The sequence below is a fragment of the Protopterus annectens genome, chromosome 12.part0, assembly GCF_019279795.1.
Source record: "Protopterus annectens isolate FY-2018-M chromosome 12.part0, PAN1.0, whole genome shotgun sequence".
Lineage (NCBI taxonomy): Eukaryota > Metazoa > Chordata > Ceratodontiformes > Protopteridae > Protopterus > Protopterus annectens.
Genome location: NC_056746.1, coordinates 1,295,890,335 through 1,295,914,705, shown reverse-complemented (window position 1 = coordinate 1,295,914,705; position 24,371 = coordinate 1,295,890,335). Strand labels below are relative to the sequence as shown.

General features: G+C 39.7%; 1 protein-coding gene across 1 annotated transcript in view; it reads right to left on the bottom strand.

Annotated features, from left to right (window-relative positions):
• The window catches only part of POFUT1 (protein O-fucosyltransferase 1), a 148,533-nt gene that overhangs the window by 27,028 nt on the left and 97,134 nt on the right, over positions 1–24,371 (bottom strand). The window contains exon 6 of the mRNA XM_044090349.1: positions 21,997–22,239. Coding sequence (XP_043946284.1) covers positions 21,997–22,239 — 243 coding nt within the window. The remainder of the gene's footprint in view (positions 1–21,996; positions 22,240–24,371) is intronic.

Here is a 24,371-nt window from a genome sequence, read left to right as displayed (position 1 = left end):
TTCGTGTATGAAGCTGGAGAAAACCCATCACTAATAATTGATATTTAACTTGCAAATCTTGATTTTGAATCATAGGACTAGTGGGCATGATCACATTTTTGTAAATGTATACAGAAAAAGCATTTACAAAGGAATGGCTTGTTGCCTTATGAATGCTCAAGGGATGGCTGAAAGTGCTACCGAGTGTGTACATTCAGACTGTAAAAAGTTTCCAAACTATAAAAAGACATTTGTTTTAATGTGGTTTTATTGTGCATGATCGAACTAATCTAATGTCGAACTGCAAACACTGACATGTGCAATACCAAAAATGAAAAATATTGAAAGAAATTATATTGAGAAAGGAAAACTATTTCCTCTCCAGGTATTGACACCAACCCCCCCCCCCCCCCCATAACACTAGCCTCAAATTCATCTAAATAGTAGCATTGTTAAGGGAAAGTTTTTATGACGGTAGTTAATTAAAAAAAAAAAGTGGAATGGACACTCCAAAACTAACTTCAACAAATTTTAATGAATATAAATCACAGACTGAGAGCTTTTGTCTTACAAATGTAAAGACTTCATCCGACTAACAGTCTGCCATTAAAACATTTAAATACAAACAATTCAGCCAATCACATTTGAAATAAAGGAATAAATTAAGCTTAATTCAGCTGCTGCTCCATGCATTAATGAAGCAGTTTCTCTTTTTAGCTTTTTAAAGATGAAAGCAGCTTTGGTGTGATTTTTTACAATAATTTTAATACAATGTTCAGTGCTCATATTTTATGTGATTGATTCAGCCGTATTTCATCATCTAGTGTAAAACGACAAGTTTCAGAACTGCTTTTTTTAAGAAATTGCACTTGGCAGCTGAGTGACCATCACTTATTCCGCTATTTTAAATGTGATTGGATGAGCACTTTGTATTTAAATGTTTTTTTTTAATGGCAGACTGTTGATGAAGTCTTTATATTTGTAAGACAAAAGCAATCAGTCTGAGATTTATTTTCATTAAAATTCATTGAAGTGTGTTGAAGTTAGTTTTGCAGTGTCTGTTCTATTTTTTGCTTTTTTATTTATTATTAGTTAGTTTACTTCCGTTTATTTTTTCGGTTTTATGAAGGTAAGGTGTAGGGTTAGGGCTGAGGGAAGGGGCAGCGTTAGGGTTAGACCCATTACTAAAAAGAGTAAGGACACTCTGCTCCCCCTGCACCACCTTAGTAATGAGTGGTGACCCTAACCTTTATGCTACCTCTTCCCTCAACCCTAACATCATAAAAACTTTCCCATAACACTGCCACTACACAAGTCACACAAACACTACCTATCCCTTAACCTACGCCTGACCTTAACCCTAAAATACATAAACTAGCACACAGACATACAACTCTTATCCATCAGTCATCCCCACCCTAATCTTAACTCACATACACACTCAACCCCTCCAATCCCACTTACTCATCTTGGTATTATACACCTTCGACATTTCCACTGCTCGGCTATCCGTACTACTGACTTTAAACCACACCCCTGCATATGTCAAAGAAACAACATGTGACAAAACATGCGGGACACAAATTTATAGTAGCTCCGAATACAGCATAAAATACATACATGACACTATAATAAATACTATAAAAGTATAAATAAACTAGGATAACGGATTGGTTCTCATTTTTGTATAAAGTTTGTCCATGCCACTTGCATGCCATGAGTTTTTATGTAAAAGATCATCCCTTCGGTTGCCTAGTGAGTTGAGAGCTCACCACAGAAGGACACCATCAGGACAGGTTTAGGGTTCATTGTAGTACAGGCATTGATCCCCCCACCCCGCATCTGATGCCTGTTTTCACTTAGGTGAGTGCCTACTATGCATTCTCCTGTGGCTATGCACTTTTTCTGCATGTAGCATGATACTTGCTGCATGAATGTGGGTTTGGAGAGCTGAAAGGACACTCCTGGCTCATAAGCTGCATGTGGGTAATCTCATCCTCAGCTGGCATCGACTTTTCACCTCCCTACGCCATCCAGAACCAGATGTTCACTTAGGGTTGCCACCCCTCCGTTTTTTTTCCGGACTATGTGGAATTCAAACTGATTCTCCGGTAGTCCGGAAAACACTGTACAAACTCCAGTATTCTGTTTCAAAAAGGAAACAGACTATCGGAGTTTGTAAATCAGCTGATTTACTATGCTTCTTTTTTTTATTTTTTTACAGAAAAGCATAGTAAATCAGCCAAAAGCAGGTAGCAGGAACGGAAAAAGTGGGCGCTCCGTGCTGTGTGATGTCATAGTGACATCACAAAATGGGCTGAATGTGGGCGGGAGAGGGGGTGGGACAGGCAGGGTTACTGGTGACGCGGGGTGTGTGGCTTTACTCTGGTTTTAGCCACGACGAAAGGTGGAAACCCTAAGTTCACTGATCTCTGATTCTCTGGATCAGTTATGACTTTCTTCATCTATGTCACTTCTCTGTAAAATTTAGACCATTTACTGTTTACAAGATTTTTTTTGTTCCATTTTCAGATCTGGTCTCGTTTGACCATCAAAGCTTCTCCCTAGCTGTCCTTCTGACCTCTTCACCCCCCCCCCCCCACAAGAATAACCACTCTACAGCACACTCATTCCCCTGGGAAGAATATAAGTGTGTCAGGAGTGGTGATGTCATCTCTCTGTGGAGAGATCCTTTTTCTTTCACTTTAACCTACTGGTTAGCTTCCACAGCTGCCACAAGCCCACACAGCCTTGTCCCACTGAAACAAATGCATTAATTCGCTCTCCTCTCTGCAGTGAGGAGACTGAAGCACATATTGCATGGTATTTACTTTCTCCCTAACCATCCCACCCTGACAAAAGCTAACAGGCTCAGCTCCTCATTTTTCTGCTACCAGTAGATCACCCCAGTGCCAGGACCACTAACAAAGCTCTGGTCACCTAGGTTCTTATCAGGCATCTAGCCCTTGGCTTCACAGAGCAGACTCACTGTTCCCACTTATCTTGTTTTTTTTTTCAGAAACTGATCAAGATTCCATGTATGTATATATGCAGACTTGTAATGGTGGAACTTCATACGACTATTGTGGCATGACATCTGACCAGATATTATGCAACACAGGCATGGGCACTGATGGCATTTCTGTTCTTACCCAATCACTGTTACTATCAGCTTGTACTACATGTCCACTAAAATCTGAATGAGTACTCAAGTGTCAAGCTTTCTTTACCAGTCATCTACTGTGTGAAAATGTTTACTACTGTAGTAGGTCTAATATATACATTTGCTGGGTTTATGGTACAATCTAAGCTATGGCAGGAAACACCCATGTCTCAGCTAGGTAGAATTACTACAAACATTTCAAACAAAACAGCTGACAAAGACGACATTCAAAAATTAAGAGAAAGGCATTTCATTGTGGCAGAGAGATTGTTCATTTAATGCGATTAATCTGCAGGCTAACATTTTAGTTCTTGTCCCTTTCAGTGATTAGTCATGATTTGGGACAGCTAGAATTGTATGTATGAATGTCTATGCCTGTGACTCATTATCAGATCATTCAATAAAACCATATTTGCTGAATTAATCTTGTGACAGCTATGGGATTGTTACACTGCAGGTGATTTATTTCCTTCAACAATTTGCAGCAGCCTAGGAGACGATTACATTATTCAGCAGGTATTTTGGTGCAAGGAAATAGCCAGACCTTTCTAACTTGTACACTGCTAAACCTCCAAATATAACCGCCCTTTTCTCAATGGATCATAATCCAAGCATAGAATTAAATATGCATATGTATTCAGAAATATATTTTTAATTCATTTTACTGGACAGCTACTAATATAATAAGCAATCATTTCTCTATCTTCTTTGCTGGACAATTTATACCTTTTTAATTTTAGTGATGTGTTTGATGGTTTGACAACTGATGTCCCTGTCCTGGCTGAAATGCTGCCTCCTACACCAAAGTACTTAGAAGATAAGGTCTCATATGCGATGTACTTCTGGCCAAACCTATGAAACAGTAAGTATGTGAGGCCTCCCCCTCCTGCACAGAACACATTACCTTTGTATATTCATCTCTAGCACAGCATCAATCAGTGAAAGAATACTTCAGAGAGATGTATTCTGCAAGTAGGTTATCACTTACGCAGCCATTCTGACCTATAATTATGGGTCTCCCTTCCCCATTGGACGAAGGATTCTGACATCATTACTCAATGCACTATACTGCTAACCTAATGCTACATCACATGTATGTGTATAGTAATACACATCAATAGATGAGGGCATGATGATCGACTGCAATTCTGGTATGAAGGGATGGTTCTATGAAGGGTAATTAATCTGATAAGCATTACAGTGCAAAGGGGTAATGCAAAGGGGGAATAAAGTAATTTTTATGGGCTATCTCAAAATTCAGTGTTGTTCTGGTCCTTTGGAGGATTTCCAAAAGTGAAGCTGAAGGTGCAAAAAGAAAACTCTTTTTGGAGGAGACACAAAGGTGTGCAACAAGCAATTAATAAGGAAAGAAAATATTTTCTTTACAGGGAGATGATGTGCAATGGCTGTGTGCAGCTAGGGGGTGTAGGTAAAAATACCATCAAACATTATAAAGCAAAACAGGTGCTTGAGAATGACAGTGCATTGCAAAATTCAAATATTCTGATTTCAGTTGTGAATTAGAAAAGCAAACGTACCTTTCAATTTGGCTGCCAGTATTACACTCACTTTAAAATCAATGTAGGATAGCATTACACTGATTAGCAGAACAAGACACAAGGTGCAAGCTATGGAAAAACAGTACGAGAGAAATCTAAATGGTTCAAAAGTACGTTCCTCAAAAAAAAATAATAATCTAATTTTTGTCACATGCCTAATGTTTAAAACACTGAAGGCAGGGAGTAAGTCAAGAAGCTGCAACACTGAGCATCCATCATCCTCTTTCGGCTGTTCCCGTTAGGGGTCGCCACAGCAGATCACCCGTTTCCATTTCTTCCTGTCCTCTGCATCTTGCTCTGTCACACCAACCACCTGCATGTCCTCTCTCACCACATCCATAAACCTTATCTTAGGCCTTCCTCTTTTCCTGTTACCTGGTAGCTTCATCCTTAGCATCTTTTTCCCAATATACTCAGCATCCCTCCTCAGCACATGTCCAAACCAATGTAATTGTGCCTCTCTGGCTTTGTCTCCAAACCTTCCAACCTGGGCTGACCCTCTAATATACTTGCTCCTAATCCTGTCCACCCTTGTCACACCCAGTGCAAATCTTAACATCTTTAATTCTGCCAGATCCAGCTCAAACTCCTGCCTTTTTGTCAATGCCACTTACAGGTACTCGTCTGTCACAAATCACTCCTGACACTCTTCTCCACCCACTCCATCCTGCCTGTACTCTCTTCTTCACCTCTCTTCCACACTCACCGTTACTCTTAACTATTGACCCCAAGTATTTAAACTCATCCACCTTCGCCACCTCTACTCCTTGCATCCTCACCATTCCTCTAGCCTCCCTCTCATTCACACACATATATTCTGTCTTAGTCCTGCTAACCTTCATTCGTCTTCACTCTAGAGCATATCTCCATCTCTCCAGGGTCCCCTCCACCTGTTCCCTGCTGATCACAATGTCATCTGCAAACATCATAGTTCACGGGGACTCCTGTCTGATCTCGTCTGTCAACCTGTCCATCACCACTGCAAATAAGAAAGGGCTCAGAGCTGATCCTTGATGTAACCCCACCTCCACCTTAAACGCATCAGTCACTCCCACCGCTGTCACACTACTCTCGTACATATCCTGTACCACTCTTACATACTTCTCTGACACTCTTGACTTCCTCATACAATAGCACAACTCCTCTCTAGGCACCCTGTCATATGCTTTCTCTAAGTCTACAAAAACACAATGTAACTCCTTCTCACATTCTCTGTACTTCTCCAACACTCTCAGAGCAAACATCGCATCTGTAGTGCTCTTTCCCGGCATGAAACCATACTGCTGATCACCAATCATCACGTCCCTTCTTAACCTTGCTTCCACTACTCTTTCCCATAACTTCATGCTGTGACTGATCAATTTAATCCCTCTGTAGTTACTACAGCTCTGCACATCACCCTTATTCTTAAAAATCGGTACCAAAACACTTTCTCCATTCCTCAGGCATCCTCTCACTTTCCAAGATTTCATTAAACAATCTGGTGAAAAACTCCACTGCCATTTCACCTAAACACCTCCATGCTTCCACAGGTATGTCATCTGGGCCAACAGCCTTTCCATTCTTCATCCTCTTCATAGCTATCCTTACTTCCTCCTTGCTAATCCATTGCACTTCATGATTCACTATCCCTACATCATCCAACCTTCTCTCCCTCTCATTCTCTTCATTCATCAACCCCTCAAAATACTCTTTCCATCTCCTCAACACACTCTCCTTGCTTGTGAGCAGGTTTCCCTCATTATCCTTTATCACATTTACCTGCTGCACATCTTTCCTGGCTCGGTCCCTCTGTCTAGCCAATCGGTACAGGTCTTTTTCTCCTTCCTTAGTGTCCAACCTTTCATACAACTCTTCATATGCCTTAGCCTTCGCCACCTCTCTCTTTGCCATGCACCTCATCTCCTTATACTCCTGTCTACTTTCTTCATCTCTCTGACAATCCCACTTCTTCTTTGCCAACCTCTTTCTCTGTATACTCTCCTGTACTTCCTCATTCCACCACCACCATGTCTCCTTGTCGTCCTTCCTCTGTCCAGATGTGATACCAAGCACCTTTCTAGCAATCTCCCTTAATAGCTCTGCTGTAGTTACCCAGCTATTTGGTAACTCTTTACTGCCAGTGCCTGACTTAACTCATCCCTGAACTCCACCTCACAATTACCCTTTTTCAGCACTGAGCATCCAAACATCTGAACTTATATAACTTATCTATAAAGGTTAATCATTTACTTACATATCTATTATTTATCTACTAAGTAGGTCAGGTGGTCTAAAGACACTTTAGCTATGACTCAGGCCAGTCTGAGCAAAACTAAAAACAATATAAATAAAAAGTACAATCAAGTGACAGCAAACAATGAAAGATAAATATAAAAATAATCTACAGCATAAAACCCCAAGATATGAGCATATGTACAAGACTATCTCCAATAAAAGAATACAAGTAACAAAACAATACAAATAGGATTTCCAGACAGAAGCAGAAAAAAATTCTGTTAATTATTTTACATGCACTGAAAGCTTCAACATATTACAGAAAGTAAAACTTTTGTTATTTTTTAGCATGCTGGCCCTAACTTTGGAGCATGGATTCGCACCCAGATTTGAGCCAAACACTGGCCCCAACTTTGGAGCATGGATTCGCACCCGGATTTGAGCCAAACACTGGCCCCGACTAGGTGACAGACTTGTCATTGTTAGTTCCTAGAGTGCAGCTGGTTGTTTTGATGGAGAGCCTGACACTGGAGGGAATGGGTAAACCATCAAGCTGCAGATTAACTTAGCAAAATGACATCTCTTCCAACAACAGTTAACTAGTTAGCATTCTGAGAAAGCATACGGAGGGTTTGCTTCTTAACAGGATTTTTAACCTGCAAATTCAGTTTCTAGCAGAGTGAAGCAGACTTGCACAACAGAGTAAGCTTAGACAGACTACAGGAATGGCATATTCTACTTTAAGCAACAGAATACCGAGAGCTCTTGCTTCAGGGCACATCTAATTTGAGATTTTGTAGATCATGCTCAGCTGTAAGAGTACCTTGCCCAGGGTTGCTTTACTGTGACTTGAAGGATAGAGAGAGGGGGAATCCAATTATAGGGCTCCATGGCTACATTACAACTTTCATGTGATCAACACTCAGAAACATATCAATAAGAAAGTGCAGATGTTGATAAGAGCCAAAAACAAAAATGCAAACAGAAGTAAAAACAACATCACAGAAAAATCGGACTTTGAGAAGCATAAAAATGATGCATAACGTGTTCAAGTCTGTGAAAGGCATAGCTATCAGCATGATGAAAAGAAATGTCCTGCAACTGATGATCAAGGATGTATCTGCTGGAAAAAGGAAGTCACTATGCTGGAGTGCATAAAATGAAAGGAATAAATCTTCAGTTGAACAGTGTTACATACACACACACACAAATATACGTATATCCTACAACAAAATCAAGAAATGAGTCATTTATGGTCACAGTCTGAGAGGAACATATACGCATAGAAGTACCAGTGTACAAAAAAAATGTATGGTCACAGAATCAGTTAAAAATTTGGGCAGAGAAGACCAGAATTAATAATGGAACTGTGGTACTTGGATAAAACAGTGGTAATGGTATAGAGTGTAGTGCTAAGAAAGCTCAACATTTACTTTCTTTAGGTTATATTTATTTTTGTATATCGGGTAGTACACTTATCAAATTCACAATTTTAAGGCAGAGAAAGTGTGAAATAATTCACAATTAAGACATAGAAGATAATACAACACGCATTAGTGTTATGAACAACTGTATGGTAACCAATGCAAAGGTAATTTATCAAAAAATAAAACAAAATAACTAATTATGGAAAATATTCTGTGAAGCAGTTTAAGAAGTGATTATAACAACTGTAAAGGTCCTTTGGTTAGGGTAAATTGAAGGATGGAGTATAGAGGTTGAAAAAACATTGTGTGATATGACCCCTATGAAGGCAGGTGTACTAAGCTTTTTAGGAGGTACATTTTTAGATTCAGATACAAGTTTGAGTATGAGAAGGGCTCTTTTAGTTGACTCAGAAAAGATTACCAAAGTGTTATGGAAAAACTGGAGAAGAACTGCTTGGTGAGATATAAACCGATGTGGGGAGTTAGAAGGAAGAGGAAGTCAGAGGGTCTTCCAACGTCACCGCAAGATGTTTTTTTTCCCCCAAATGAGTTTTTGTGCTTTGTGAAGTGAATCTTCTTAAGCTAAATCCTCAGAAATGCAAGTGCAGGCCACAAGAAGTTACTTATGTGGGTCATTTGTTTACTAGTTCAGGCTTATGACCATATCCTTCCAAGAAAACTTCAAATCTTGAGATGCCAGCTCCACAGGAGGTGACTTCCTTAAATCTTCTTGGCATGGTCAACTATTTGAGCAAGGTTATTCTAGATCGGAGTGACCTTTCAGCATTGCTAAGAGAGCTGACATGCAAATATGTAACCTGGTCCTGGTTAGAACACCACCAAAGAGCATTTGATGTCCTGAAATAGAGAATTGCCAGTCCACCCACTTTAAGATTTTATGATTTTCACAAATCTATAACACTTCGTTGTGATGCTTTGAAGTTAGGTCTTGGTGCAGTCATTCTTCAAGATGGCAAACCAGTAGCCTGTGTGTTCAGAACTCTAACCCAAACCGAGATGCAGTATGCTCAAACAGATAAAAGAGCTCTTGGCAATTGTGTTTGCATGTTCGAAGTTCCATGATTATATTTATGGCTGACCTATTCAAACCAAGACTGACCACCAACCTTTGGTTACTATATTGAAAAAGCCAATGCACACAGCTCCTGCGAGATTGCAACGCATGATGTTGAAATTGCAAAAGCACAATTTCCACTTGGTTTACACAAAAGGCAATCTTCTTTATCTTGCTGATACTTTATCCAGATTGCCCAGAAAACCTACTGAACAGTATGAAAATCAGCAACCCGATTTTAAAGTCATGGAAGTGAGAAATGTTACTTCCACACTTCATGATGAGCTCAGACCTCACACAGCTTCAGATCCAATTCTCCGGAAGCTCAATCACTTTATCAGTCAAGGATGGCCGTCAACCCAATCTTCTTTACCACCAGATGTGCAGCAGTATTTTCCTTACAGAGACAAGATTTTGATGGAAGATAGTGTCACCATGAAAAGGTCCAAAACTGATTGTTCCAAAAGCATTGCAACAAGAGTATATTAAAATCTTGCATCATGGCCCCCCCAGGAACTGATTCTACCAAAAGAAGGGCGAGAGGACTAGCACTATGGCCTTCCATGTCAAAAGATAGACAAAGAACTTTCAACTTGTTCTGTTTTTAATAGTATTAAACCACATCAGCAAAAAGAACCACATCAGCTAAGCCAGATTCCTGAACTACCTTGGTAGACAGTAGCTACAGACAATTTTGAATGGAATGGTCGACATTACTTGGTGTTAGTAGACTCTTATTCATATTGGTTCAAGATTGACCTACTTCATAATCTCCTGTCCAGCTGTGTCATTACAAAGTTGAAGAGACATTTTTCTGTCCATGGTAGTCCGCACAAAGTCATTTCTGACAATAGTGCACAGTTTACAAGTCAGCAGTTTAAAAGATTTGCTGAAAAGTGGGACTTTGCTCATGTTACTAGTAGCCCTAAATACCCAACATCGAAGGGCCTGGCTGAATATGCAGTACAAAGTGCAAAACAGCTGTTGGAGAAATCTAAGGGTGACAATAGTGGTGTTTTTCTTAATCTGCTTGATCTCAGAAACATTCTCGTGAAAATTTACTTGGTTCACCTGCCCAGAGATTAACGTCTAGACAAACCAGAACCACCCTACCAATCAGTAAGAATTTGTTGACTTGAGTGTTAAAAACAAAGCAGTAAAAGCTCTACTCAAAGAAGTGTCTGTCCCAAAAGTCCTACTATAATACAACAAGCACGCTTCTGAATCCATTAAAAGACAGAGCGATAGTAAGGATGCAGACAGCAAAAGGATTTCACCGAATAGGACTTGTGAAACATCTGTGTGAGGAACCGAGATTGCACATCAATGAGTCACAAGGGATGGAATTCAGGTGGAACTGGAAACATTAACTACCGGTGTCTGAGTCAGTGTTACAGCATCTTGCTTGAAATAGCGAGAGTAATTCTCAGTGACTTGCCCATTGTTCCTGTTCCAGAGAATATTTCATAGTCTAGTCCTGTTCCTGAAAGTATCCCTGAAAATCCTGAAGAACATTATTCTCCAGTGACTGTCCCTGTTGCTAAACCCAGTTCTAATTATTACATTAGGAGGTTGGGTCATATCTCAAGACCTAATCCCAAATACACGGCAACCTGGACACGATTGTTATTGTTTGTATATATCTGTATAATTTGCATACTTATTCAATTGTCATTTTCATTGTGTAACAGAACAGTCAAAGAGGGAGGATGTAGATCAGAGTGTGTGTTGTACCTTTAAGAGTCATTCCAGTCTGTGGGCACGTGCATATTAGTACTGGGCATGTGCAAGCAAGAGTGCCATTTTAAGTGAGCAGCCAGGGTGAAAGCACGTACGTGTATAGCAGTCAGTCAGTTCGTTTAAGTTTAATGTTCTAGTCATCCATCCTGATGTGTTTGTATGTAATAAACAGCTTAAACACTCAAACTTCATTGACTTATTTGAATACACAAGACGAGCGACACTCACTAAGGAAATCATTTTTTTGAGCTGGGATACAGGATCTGAATTGCCTAAACATATTAAGGCCCAGTTAAATTAAACTCTGGTGGCTGCCAAAAAACCCATCACTACAAAATGGAAATTCAACAGACTATATTTGAAGTACTGAATATTGTAACAAAGATAAAGGAAGTGAAGTGGGATCTTTAGAAAAGGGTAGGAAAGAATTACATGGGAATTGAGCAACTTATGTAATGCTGAATTGATGATAGTTATATAAAAGAATACACGTGATGTAAATATAAAAAAAGAATACATGTGAGGTATGTTTGCAAGTAAAAATAAATAAAAAAAACAAAAAAATGGTAGTCTTAAAATTTCATTGATGAACTCCGTCACAATAATTTCCAAAAAATCATGAAACCCAGGTACTGTTGTTTGTAAGTGGAACAGGTTAACATGGTTTGTTTTCTTTTATATAAAAATGAATGTTTGTCTATGTCTAAAGTGATAATTCACTAAACAGCCTGCATTTAAATTGCTGGAACCTGTGTTCTGAGAGACTGCCTTATAGACTGCCTGCAAATATACAGAGCGGAGTATATTTTTTTGGTTTTAAAGTTTGTACTGTTAGTTGTTGCTTAGATCTCTGTTGAAACTGTTTTGTCCCCCCCCCCCCCACATTTTCTGCCGTGTCTTCAGTTGGTGTAACTGTTTTTTACAGCTTGTGTGTTATCTAACTCAAGGATCACTTAATTTGACCTGTAACACCCTGCATTTAAATTGCTGGAACGTGTGTTCTGAGAGACTGCCTTACAGACTTATCTGCAAATGTACAGAGCCGAGTATATATATTTTTATTATAGAGTTTGTTAATTGTTGCTTAGATCTCTGTTGAAACTGTTTTGTCCCACACCCTCCCTTATTTTGGTTTGTAGTTTAAATTTGGCGGCTTTTGCAGTTGCCCGCCCCATTGTAGATTTGATCTGGGACACTCCCCTAGTTCCCATCTCTTTACCACATTCTACCTAATAAACTCTTTTTGCACTTGCTTTTAGTCCTTTTTAATTTAATTGCATTTTTTAAACTGTGTTTGGTCTAATATTGCTACATACTCAAGTGTGCTAGCTTGCACTGCATGTGAATTGTTTTTACTACTGTTTTTGCTACTTTTCTGTTAAAAAAAAAAAAAAAAAAAATGTAAGCCTGTTTCCTACCTTTCCTGTAACTAGTGTTGCAGATACAGATTTGCTGTATCCAGGACTGTATGTAAGCTTCTGAACCCCCCCCCCCCCAAGCCTTTCTGTGTTAGAGGAAAGCCTTCTAGCTTATCAGTGGGAGTGGTAAGCACTAGGTTAGGTAACCTGTCTAGCACATAAGGAGTGGTTATGGCCCAGAAATTGTAGTTAATGGCCGTTTGGGCAATCTTCCATCTCTCTCAACTTTCTGATTTGAAAGTCTGCATTTGCACTTGTTTCTGTCATGTAACTAGTCTAGTGCAGATACGGATTCTTAGTTTTAGCACTTAAATTTGCTTATTCATGCTCAGCACTTGTTCAGAACTTGTAAGTACTAAATAAGCTACTAATTACTACAGCACTCAATCTTCCTCATTACCTAGAGGAAAACAGTTTTTGTACTTACTTTTCTCACTGGCTTACAGAAAAACAGCTTTTGTACTCACTTTCCTCACTTATCTAGAGGAAAATAGTTTTTTTTTATTCAGGCATGTCCAAGGGTCAGCTCCCAGTGTTCTCTCCTGTCTATCTGATGAATCTGGGCATCTTGAGGCAATGTAGAATTTGCCTCATGTACACAGACAACTCTCTCCTCCTACCACCCAACACTACAACCTGTGAGACATGCACTTATCTAGCCAAACTGGAAGTAAAGCTCTCTCAAACCAAGACTGAACTTGAAAGTCATGAGGAGAAGGTAAACATTTGCACCACACCACACTCATCACATAGTCTCACTAAATATACACCACCAAAATCCACACAAAGTAACAAAAACATTTGCGTAGGCTCTCAATAATAATCTGTCTAAGCAACAGAGACCTCTAAAGCAGAAACGCAAGCAACCTCCAACCCCCAACACAACCCAAATGACACAGCCCACAGACTCAGTGTGCCACTCAACCACAGCCAATAAGGCAAAACAATGTACCCAACACACTAGTCATAGGTGACTCTATAGTCAGGCACACTGATGTCCCACTCACCAGGCTAAACGAGGAGAAGGTTACTGGCAGCTGCCTGTCGGGTGCCAGGATCCGCCACATAATCTACGCACTCACGTTACTCCACAAGTATAAATAAGACTCTGTCATTGTCCATGTTGATGTGAATGACCTGAGACGTACCTCCCTGAACTACATGAAAAGAGACATGGAAGAGCTCTCTGATCTTGTAGCCCAGGCAGGTATGACCCTAGCCCTGAGTAGCATTCTGCCTTTGCCCAGAATGATACGGCAGTACAAGGACAAAATGATTGACTTCAACAATTGGATAAGCTTCGGGTGTCATTCTAAGGGGATCCAGTATCTGTCTGCTTGGGATGACCTGGTTGACAGACCACGATGCTTTGCACAGATGGCCTGCACCTGTCGCCCCTGGGATTCCGGATACTGGCTAAAGCTCTTGCTGCCCCTATAGTGCCTTTTTTAGGCAAGGTTCAAATAACAAATTCACCACCATAACAGGAACAGGCAAGCAAAAACTGAGGGTAATGCTACTCAATGCTAGAAGACTAAATCTCAAAATGCACTCACGCGAGGCACTCCTTAAAATGGAGAACATCGATATCTGTGCAGTGACTGAGACTTGGTTCAAGGCTCCAGAGAGCACCCCTGCACTACCAGCTATAACTCATACCACACTTTTCGGCCATGTAACCTGGACTGAAACACCAAAGGTGGAGGTGTGTCCATATTCATTAAGGATATCCACACCTCTTTGCTAGTTGCTCAGCATAATGCAATCCGAGGATATCAAAGTGCAACTAACTCTGGGCAAAACTGCAATCCAAATTGTAGCTTGCAATAGATCCCCCACCATACCCCAGGATTCCCACTCCTCTTTTCTTGATGTACTGGAAAATATTAGGGTTCAACCAAACACCCTAATAATGGGCGACTTCAACTACCCCACCATTAACTGGGAAAACTACTAGTGTACCAACTCCTTAGCTCAACGCTTTCTGGAATTCATAAACTCCCATGCCCTAGATCAACTTATCCGCACCCCCACCAGGGGCAACAATATCCTAGACCTAGTCATCACCAACATGAGTGACCGGTGTTCCACACCTGAAGTCAACTCCTCGTTAATCCGATCCGACCATAAGCTAATCACCCTTGATATCCACATCCCGCCCTCACCCCCCATTAAGGAAACCACAGTAAAAAATTTCTCCAAAGCCAACTTCATGCTTCTTAAGACAGAAGTGGTGAACTTCATGACACCCATGCAGATGAACAATACAGTTACAACTGCTGAATCCTACACAAATGTACTCTATAAGCACTTACATGAGTGCATGGATCGTGCTATCCCAAATAGAACCAAGACGCTATCCTCCAAAAAAAAGGAAGCCAATCTGGTGGTCCCCTACCATAAACAAACTGTACAACAGAAGGAAGAAACTGTTGCAAAGGAGAGTAAAATCCCATGAGTGGAGGAACTCCCTGGTCAGCCTCAGTAAGAAGCTGAGATCCCTTATAAGATCCTCCAAAGCAAGCTACGAAAACAAAATCGGCACTAATTCCAAGGACAACCACAAAGCATTCTATAGCTATGTCAAGAATCTCGATGGCAACACCCAGATCTGCTCTGAGTTACAGCACAAAGGTACGAAAATTCCAGAACCAACCGATATTGCCAACATCCTGGCAGATAGGTTCAGTGCTAACTTTACCCCCCTCTCACCCCCTAAAGGGCCCATATCTATACAGAAAGAATGCAGAGTCCCTGTAATCACAACTATGCAGGTAAAAGATGCACTCTCTAAAGCCAAAAACACAGCATCCATGGGACCGGACAACATCCCAGGCTGCGTTTTACATGAACTTCAGAACGAACTGGCTCCCCACTTAAGCACCATGTTCAATAATATCCTCGCATCAGGCTTTGTGTCCACTGAATGGTGCACAGCAACAGTTATCCCACTCCACAAAGCGGGAGCCATCACTGATCCCGGGAACTCTCGACCTATTAGCCTGAAGAGCCTGGTCTGCAAGGCCATGGAACGTATCATCATGGAACTCCAACAGACATTGGTAACCTCCAAACTCTGGATCCCACCCAGTTCGGATTTGTGAAAGGCAGATCATGCCTCCTGAACCTGATCAAACTTCTTTGAGGCAGTCACCAAAGCCGTAGATGAGGGTAAGGTGGTTCACACAGCCTATCTTGACCTCGCCAAGACTTCTGACACCATCCCCCATTCTGGAATTATAGCTAAACTCACTAAACTAGGTATAAATCCCTACGTCACAAGATGGATTGCCAACGGTCTCACTGACAGAACCAACACTGTAAAAGTTGCAGACTCCAAATCTGACCTCAAAGCAGTGACAAGTGGAGTACCACAGGGTTCCGATCTGGGACCTCTCCTGTTTGTTATCTACTTCTCTGAAGTACAGGCCAACACAGAAGGCCTCTGGCTAACGAAGTTCGCAGATGACTGCAAACTAGGAGCCACAGTCAAGTCCCCAAATGATGTGGACATCCTACAGAAGGGCCTCACGGAGACAGATGTCTGGTGTCAGAGCCACGGCCTCAAGCTCAATGCCAAAAAGTGCAGTGTCATCCCCGTTGGTAAAAACTCTGTACCCATGAACTACCACATAGGCAGCAATCTACTTAACACCAAATGCGTGATAAGAGACCTTGGGACCCAGGTGGACAGTAGTCTCTCCTTTGATAGTCACAGCACCACAGTAGTCAGGAAGTCCTTCTACGTGGCACACCTCATCATAAAAGGGTTCTCTCATCCACGAAAAAAAAAAAGAGGTCATTGTTCCCCTCTACTCGACACTCATTAGACCCATTACAGAGTACAACGCCCCTTTTGGAATGTACCTCACAAAACATCTGCAGCAGCTGGAAAGGCCACAGAAGTACTTCACAAAGAGGATTACTGGCCTCAAACAAATGCCCTACACTGACCGCCTCAAAAAACTCCAGCTTTACTCCGTAGCATATTGCCTACTCCGAGGTGATCTCTGCCTAACATATAAAGCTATATCAAACCCAGAGCTGTTGGACATGCTACACCTAAAGAAATCCCAATCCCTCCAAGCTTCACGCTCTAGGGACCTAAACCTTGTCACAACAATAAACAGGACATGCTGGAGGGATAGATTCCTGTCCCAGAGACTTCCCATACTCTGGAACAGGCTACCCATCTATGTCAAGCAAAGTTCTTCATTAGCACTCTTCAAGAAAAATCTTGATGAGTGGATGGGAAATAGGAAATGCACCCCGGGGATCACTTCTGTGTGTCTGCTCGACAGTGGCACAGGAAAATAACTTTCTTGGGTGGAGTAAGCCAGGGAACCTTGTTGGCTAGGCTTACGTAGACCCTTGGGCCGATAACCTAGTACCTACCTATGAACCTAAAGGTGTTAAGAAAAAAAAATGTATAGGTTTCAAGACGTACTTCAAATAAGAGGTCAGCTTTCTGCTTTATGGAGAGTGAGCTGGTTTTGGACTGAGTGAGGCACTGATGCTCTTTCAGGACAGAATTAGTAATGAAATGGCAGATTTTCTTGGCAGCGGTTTGCAGTGTTTGAAGGCTGCAGTAATGACAGAAAGGCTGTATTATAGCGGGGATAGGATGACCCTCTTTCCTGTACACATTCTTGCTGGTCTACTGAAATAGGGAGAGATTTTACTGACCTAGAAGTGGAGGCATTGATTTTGTCAACGTGTAGGTGGAAAGTTAACAGCTTAGGTTCACAGGTTTATACTAGGCTAATGACTACCAAAGGTCTTTACAAGAATTAACTTTTCTGTCAGAGGTAAAGCTCCCTTGCAACCATCTTAGCTTAAATATACTAATGCCATGGTTGTATGAGCCATGGTTAGAGACAACCAAATAGTGTGCGCACAGAGGAATACAGAAAAATAAAATCGATGCCTCAAATATCACAGTTGAAGACCATCCAATTAAGTCTTCAGTACTTAACTGTTCTGACAAATGTCTTATAGCAGCTAAGAAACATATGCCTTCCAGCCCTCTTGCAGTGTCTGTTTAATGCCTCTGGGGTGTCTCTCACACCATTTACCCATGATATTGTTAAACTAGCAGCAACATCTGTGTAACGTTTTGCAACAATACTGCACAGCTTACAAGCAACAATCTGTATTTTAACTAAAAGGACTGGCACTGCAATACTTGCTTGTATGTACTTTGCTTATTGAGCAACTCTGAGCAAGTAATTTAACAAGACAGTGTTCCTAGACTGCCTCTGTAAAGGGACACTTGTTTCTTATGGGCTCACCTGGCTAACAAAATAAAAATATACAAATGCCCAAGTTTAGTAACATTACAGCAAAAGACCATTTACACTGCCACATAATACTTTTGTACATTCCAGTAAGAACAATACCTTGTGTGACCACAGGACATATTATGAAGCTCATCTTTTCCTGGCAGTGAAATCTTACAAACAGAATCAGCCTCACAAGATGATCATTTTTTTTTTTGCTGGACATCACTGTTAAGATCTATCCTTCCCCCAAAATACCTATCCAAATGGATTACAAATCATAATATGACAGCTTTCCCTGAACTAACTATTCAAAACCAAAAATACTTAAAAATATTCCTAATAAAGTTAAGACGCAACCATGACAATCTTTCTACTTTGCACAATCTTACTTCTCGCACTCGATTACCTCACATATACATCTGACCCACCACCACTTGCAACATAAAATTTAACTATATTTTCCATCAAATCGTCTATCAAATTCTTTCAAGTAACACACATTAAACAAACTGCATGCAACCACACACACATAAATTAACTCTCTGCATAACACATTCGAAATGGAAATGTAAACAGTCACACACTCCTTTAGTACTACCCCTCACTTACAACCTACCATCAAAATTAAATTGCCACATAATCTAAAAAAAACCCAGCAACCATAAAAAATAAATAAGCTAACACATTCCTCAAAAACTTCTTTGACTAAGCATAGGTAGCACCTGGACCTTGGCAGTTTAACAACGAGCCAACCAACTTTATCATCAACATCACAGTTTGGGAACTGTAGCTTAAGGCTTGGTGGCATTATAGTTGGTTATTAGTTATCGAATTTCAGGATGCACAGTCACTGTATGGGCTATGGGGGATAGCTCACTGCAGAAAAGCACTAGGAACTATATCAAATGCTATAAGACTATGTTCCGATCTGTGTGGTGTGGAAAAAAGATAGTACTTTTGAACTTCAGCAGCAATCCAAATTCAAAGCTTTAATGATATTAGACAGATTTGAATAACTCACTCAAGACACAGACTGGTCACCACTATTCAGTGTGAGTGCTCGCTTTTGCTGAAGAGGATGTGGGCTCTACTCCCACATGTGGCAAAGACTGATTGCTGACACTGTAGTACAGCATAAGGGGGGTGCTGCACTCCTGGGTGCATCATCCTTTGGATGACATGTTAAACTGACGTCTCATTTGAGTTGGTGGCAGCTCAGTTGGATGTAAAAGATCCCATACCACTTATCAAAATGAGTAGGGAAGTTAGTTCCCAAATGCCCTGGCCAAACTTTTCCCTACTAAAAAAAATAAATACCAGCTCAGGTCTCCCCAGAAAAGAGGCTACTAGCCTAGTAGGATTAACCCTGTCAACAAATAAAAAGTTTAAATATAATAATCTCCCATCAAAAGGTAGTCTCTTAACTTATTCAATTCCTTATATCCACAATTAACTCCAGTGCTATGACATCCATAGCTTCACTCCAGAAAATATGCAATCAATCCAGAGGTCTCCAACTTTCTGCTATTCAGAACAGCATGAAATCAGTGTAAGATTACTTCATTACTCAAGGAAAGAACAGAGAGAGCCTTCAGCAAAATTAAACTCTGAATCTAATACAAAATCTTCCTGAACAGGACTAAAACAATTATTCTCAACAAAACTATTATTTTCATATAAAACATATACTTATGATCCACTCCCATACCAAGTAGCACACAATGTAGCTAAGGAATTCTTAAGATTTCTTTAAGAATATCTTTGCAGCAACTAGCATCTAAACTCTGAGCAGAGCACCTGAGGATTAAAATCCTACTGCCTTAATCAAACCATCTTTGTTTCATTTTTAAGTAGAGGAGGCACTCAAGAAGCACAATGTGGCTTTTTAATAGTTGACAAAATACAGCTGGAACAATTTTGATTAGGTAGTACAAAATTGACTTACCCTACTCATAATATTCATCCAAAGGCATCACTGAAAGCTATATACTTCAATTATGAAAAGGCAACAAGGGAACTGCCTATTTGTAGTGACAGTACAGTCTCACCTTCAATGTACTGTTCCTCTGCGATACTCCTGCCACTGGCAAATTCCCAAGAAAGGCCATTCACTAGTTGTTGGTCTTTTGGCTTTTTCCCGATAAGGGGTCGCCACAGCGGAACTCCGGTCTGCTAATGATTGGCAGTAGATTTTTTTTTAACGAAATGCTGAGGTGCCAGCTCGACGCCCAACCTTCAACGAAGGCAAGCCCATTTACGCACGCATGTCTTTTGAACGCTACCCAACCGCGGGGAGAACATGCAGACTCCACACAGAAGGCACTCCCAAGCCAAGCCGAGAATCAAACGGGAGAACCTCTTGCTGTGAAGTAACAACGCTACCACTAACTGTTTTAAATAGCCTCTTAGCAAACAATGAAGGCTTCTGACCAAAATTATCTGTTGACATAGCAATGGTGTCAATGACACACTACCTGCAAGAAGAACCATAAAACAATGTGGTTTTTGCTACATTCTATGACTTGTACAATGCTTTTAATGTAGTAAAATTCTATCTCTGTTGAAAGTCTCATATGGATAGCATACACAGACTGGTTTACTTAAGCAAGAAAATTCTCTCCACACACTTGTATAAATTCCTCCTGGAGCATCAAATAGTTCTGCTCTAAGCACTGTGCCAGTCTCCATTTCTGTTAACATGAAAACAGTTTGGAAGGAGTTACTCTGTGCAAGCACACAAACTATACTCCTTTGCTCGTCTGGTATCCCCGAAGATACTGAGAAACAGTTGAAACTGTCATTCACGGCTTTACAGCTAAATATGTCACAGTGTGCAGCTAAAACAAACTGCATGTTCTTTACTTTGCATACAGATATTACCAGACAGGAGCCTGCTGCAAAACATTACCATAATTAACAATGCACCAGTTCAGGTAACAATCACAATAAAAACACCTATGGGAAATAATACATCAGTATTTAAAGTCTGCCTAGAATATACAAAACACAGTAACAAAAGAAAACAACAGAAAATGGTGGTTTACTTACACTGTCTAGATAAGTATCTGCATGTTACGTATAAGGGTGTGTGCTGTCTATATATGGTAGCCTTTGCTAGTGCTAAAAAAAGTCTATCAATGGTAAATTTTATTAAATGATTTACTTGGGCAGCCGCACATTAATGGGTATTGTGTCTATGTTTTTGTACACTTTATATTGAAAATGTACATACCTTGTAGTTTGTATGTATAAACTGTAATTTGATTGTGGAGCTTTTCTCCTGGGCCACCACTGAAAATGGGCTCAATATGGCCCAGTGGACTATCCCAGTAAACAAATGCAAATAAATATTAAAACAGTTTAAAAGTAAAGTGGAAATGCAGTTAAAACAAAATATAAAACATAGATAACAATAAAATGCTCCCATTTTGTAATGCAGTCTGAAAGTGATCATGCAAGAACAAGTAAGATTTGTAACAGAAGTTGTACAAGTCCCAACAGGAAAACTAAAAGAACTGGCAAAAAGCAGTTATTAAAATATGATACCAGTGATAAATGCCACTTAAAGTATTTCATTGTCAACAGGAAGATCAAAACTTATGTGCACAATTTTTTTTTTTAACTTAACATTTTACTTAGGATCGTTTAGCGAAATCTTTCCCTTCACAAGCAACATTCCCTCAGTGCCAAAGCAACTAATTTAATTAAGCAACTCCCTTCACCAAGGAATAACATCTTGAATGACATGTACCATGCAATGACTAAGAGTTCAAAGGGCATTCAAAGCCTCCATTTATCCAGAACTATGAACGTTCTTTAAAGCAACAACTCTAAAAAACAAACACTTAGTGTTCTTTTCTGTTATTCTCACAGAAGACAGAAACGATAACTTATCAGGGCGTCACTCGTTATCTGACGAATACGTATTTTTTGTATCCTCCATTATCTACTCATTTTCTTGCTAACATCTTGGATTATTCTAGTCATTAACCCCATCTCCCCCAAGAAGGTCTTCTCTTTTCCCCCACCAAACCTTAACCACCCTGTATTAGTTCCACAGTCTCTGTTGTCAGCCCTGCAGGTTGAAAGTCATACCTTTTTGCCAGCGATTCGTAAGGTACAAGAAAAATACTCACTTTCCCTTTAAACATTTTTGCCAGTTCTTCTTCATAAGATTCCGAATCCGTTGCTACATAAACAGATCTTGCCTCTATAGTTTTCACCCAGAATGTCACGGTTTTCTTTACGTCTTCTAGCTTAGGAAGGCACATTTCCATTGTTAACGGTGTTGCATTCTGCCGGTTGTACCCAACACACTGTGGTGATGCCATAAAATGAGACCCCGCAGTTCCATCTTTAACCATGTCACAAGCATTTTTCTGGCAAAAACAAAACAAAATAAAATAAGACAACTGGAAAACACTCAACAGTTGTATACTTAATAGCTTTTTAAAGTATGCACATGTGACCTACACTCATACAATAACTGAAAAATGTGTTGTACTCTTAAGACTTATTTTAAGTAAACAAAAAAGGAAATCAGTAAATATTAAATGTGTGTTCTAATGCTTTCATCACCTGCCAGTATCAGAGCTTAAGAGTCCATGACCCACTCCCAGAAGAGTATGCTTCTTGCAGAGCCCCTGACCTAGAAGTAGGACCACAACTCCTGTCTCACAAAGTGCGTTACCGGTGATTAGTACACAGAAATGCAAACTCAGAAGTATTACAACAATAAAATTCAACAAAGCAGAAAGCAGTTTATGCAAACAGATTATGAATCATGAGCCTTACAGGCACCATCCCATAGACCAACAAGTGGTATCAGCTTCGAAGCATTTGACTGTCTCAAACCATGTGTCCTTCACACTTACACGCAGGCTGCATTCTTATGTACCCATGCTGCTACAGTTATAGTTCAACTATAGAAGTGGAGCAGTAGAACATCTGTGGGGAAACCTGGATACTGCTGGAGCAGGAATGTGGAGGTGAACTCTTACTGAAGGGATGACAGAATTTGCTGTAATTTGCTCTTCTTTTTGAGAAGACAAAAATCCAACATATAACAAAGGTGACCTTATCACTAAGGGATTACATGATAACTCTCAGATGAAAAGAAAACAGTCTATTATGCATCCTGCATATTTTATTTACTAATTTAAATTTGTTATATATATATATATATATATATATATATATATATATACATATATATACATATATACATATACATATATATATATATATATATATATATATACATATATATATATATATATATATATATACATATATATATACATATATATATATATATATATACACACACACATATATATATATATATATATATATATATATATATATATATATATATATATATATATATATATATATATGTGTGTGTGTGTGTGCATGGGCAAACTTTAGTAACTATCTAAATGAAATTTTATCAAAATTAAATGATTAATCCATCTCAAATCAAATTATGTTCAGCATTTTGCACTACGTTCACTAATGTGCCACATAAACTTGTGAGGACACACAAGGAAGATTGCACATATAAGCACAGCGTGAGGCACAGTCTTTCGAATCACACTTGGCAGGATAAGTAAAAAAAATGAAAACTTGAACAGGGATATAATAAAGTTGTTCAATTTGCACCAAATACCCCTTCCAGAACCCACCACTGTACAACACTAAATTAGTTAGAACTACCCCATCAACTAACCTTTAAATAGCTTCTTACCATCTATAAGATTATCTAGCATCCATGTGCTTGTCCAGCACTAAATACGATTCTACACAATTATGTTCCCAGTCAGTCATTATGATCCAATGACCAAAAACTCCTTTCTGTCCACGAATCTATCAAATCTGCTGGGCACTGTCTATACTTGTACCATGTTGCTAAGGCGTGAAACCTCTTACCTGTATTCATCAGGTCTTTACCGTCCCTCTCTCCCATACTTCAAAACCATTCTGAAAGACTTCCTAGCCAAAATCTGGCTCTGTTCTTGCTTGACACCAGGATAAAACTATATCCTTAAATGTGAACAAATACCTATTCAAACCTTACATCTCCTTCCTCTCCCTTCTTCACTCACTTCCTTACTTCTATCAACACCCCCTCCCACGTTTTCTCTAAATATGCCATAAGCCTGCTTTTCTCTCACTTCATACTGCAATTTCTGTTTGCACTATATTAACTTGCCTTTAATTTCTTTATAAACTGGTTAAAATTTATCTATTAAATCAGTGTCATAAAACTTGTATCTATTCTCAACCAATGTTTTCTTATTATGTCTACTTTGATAGAGTTATTTAAAATATAGACGTTTTTGTATTGTTTCTGAAGATTGTAAAATTACTGATGTTAAAATGTTTTTGTAATACTTTGGAGCTTTTCTCCCCAGGCCTCTGCTGAAATGGGCTCCTACCTAATCATACTTTCCTAGTAATCAAATGGCAACTAACAAGTAGCTGCACAAGTTTTTTTTTATCATTTTTA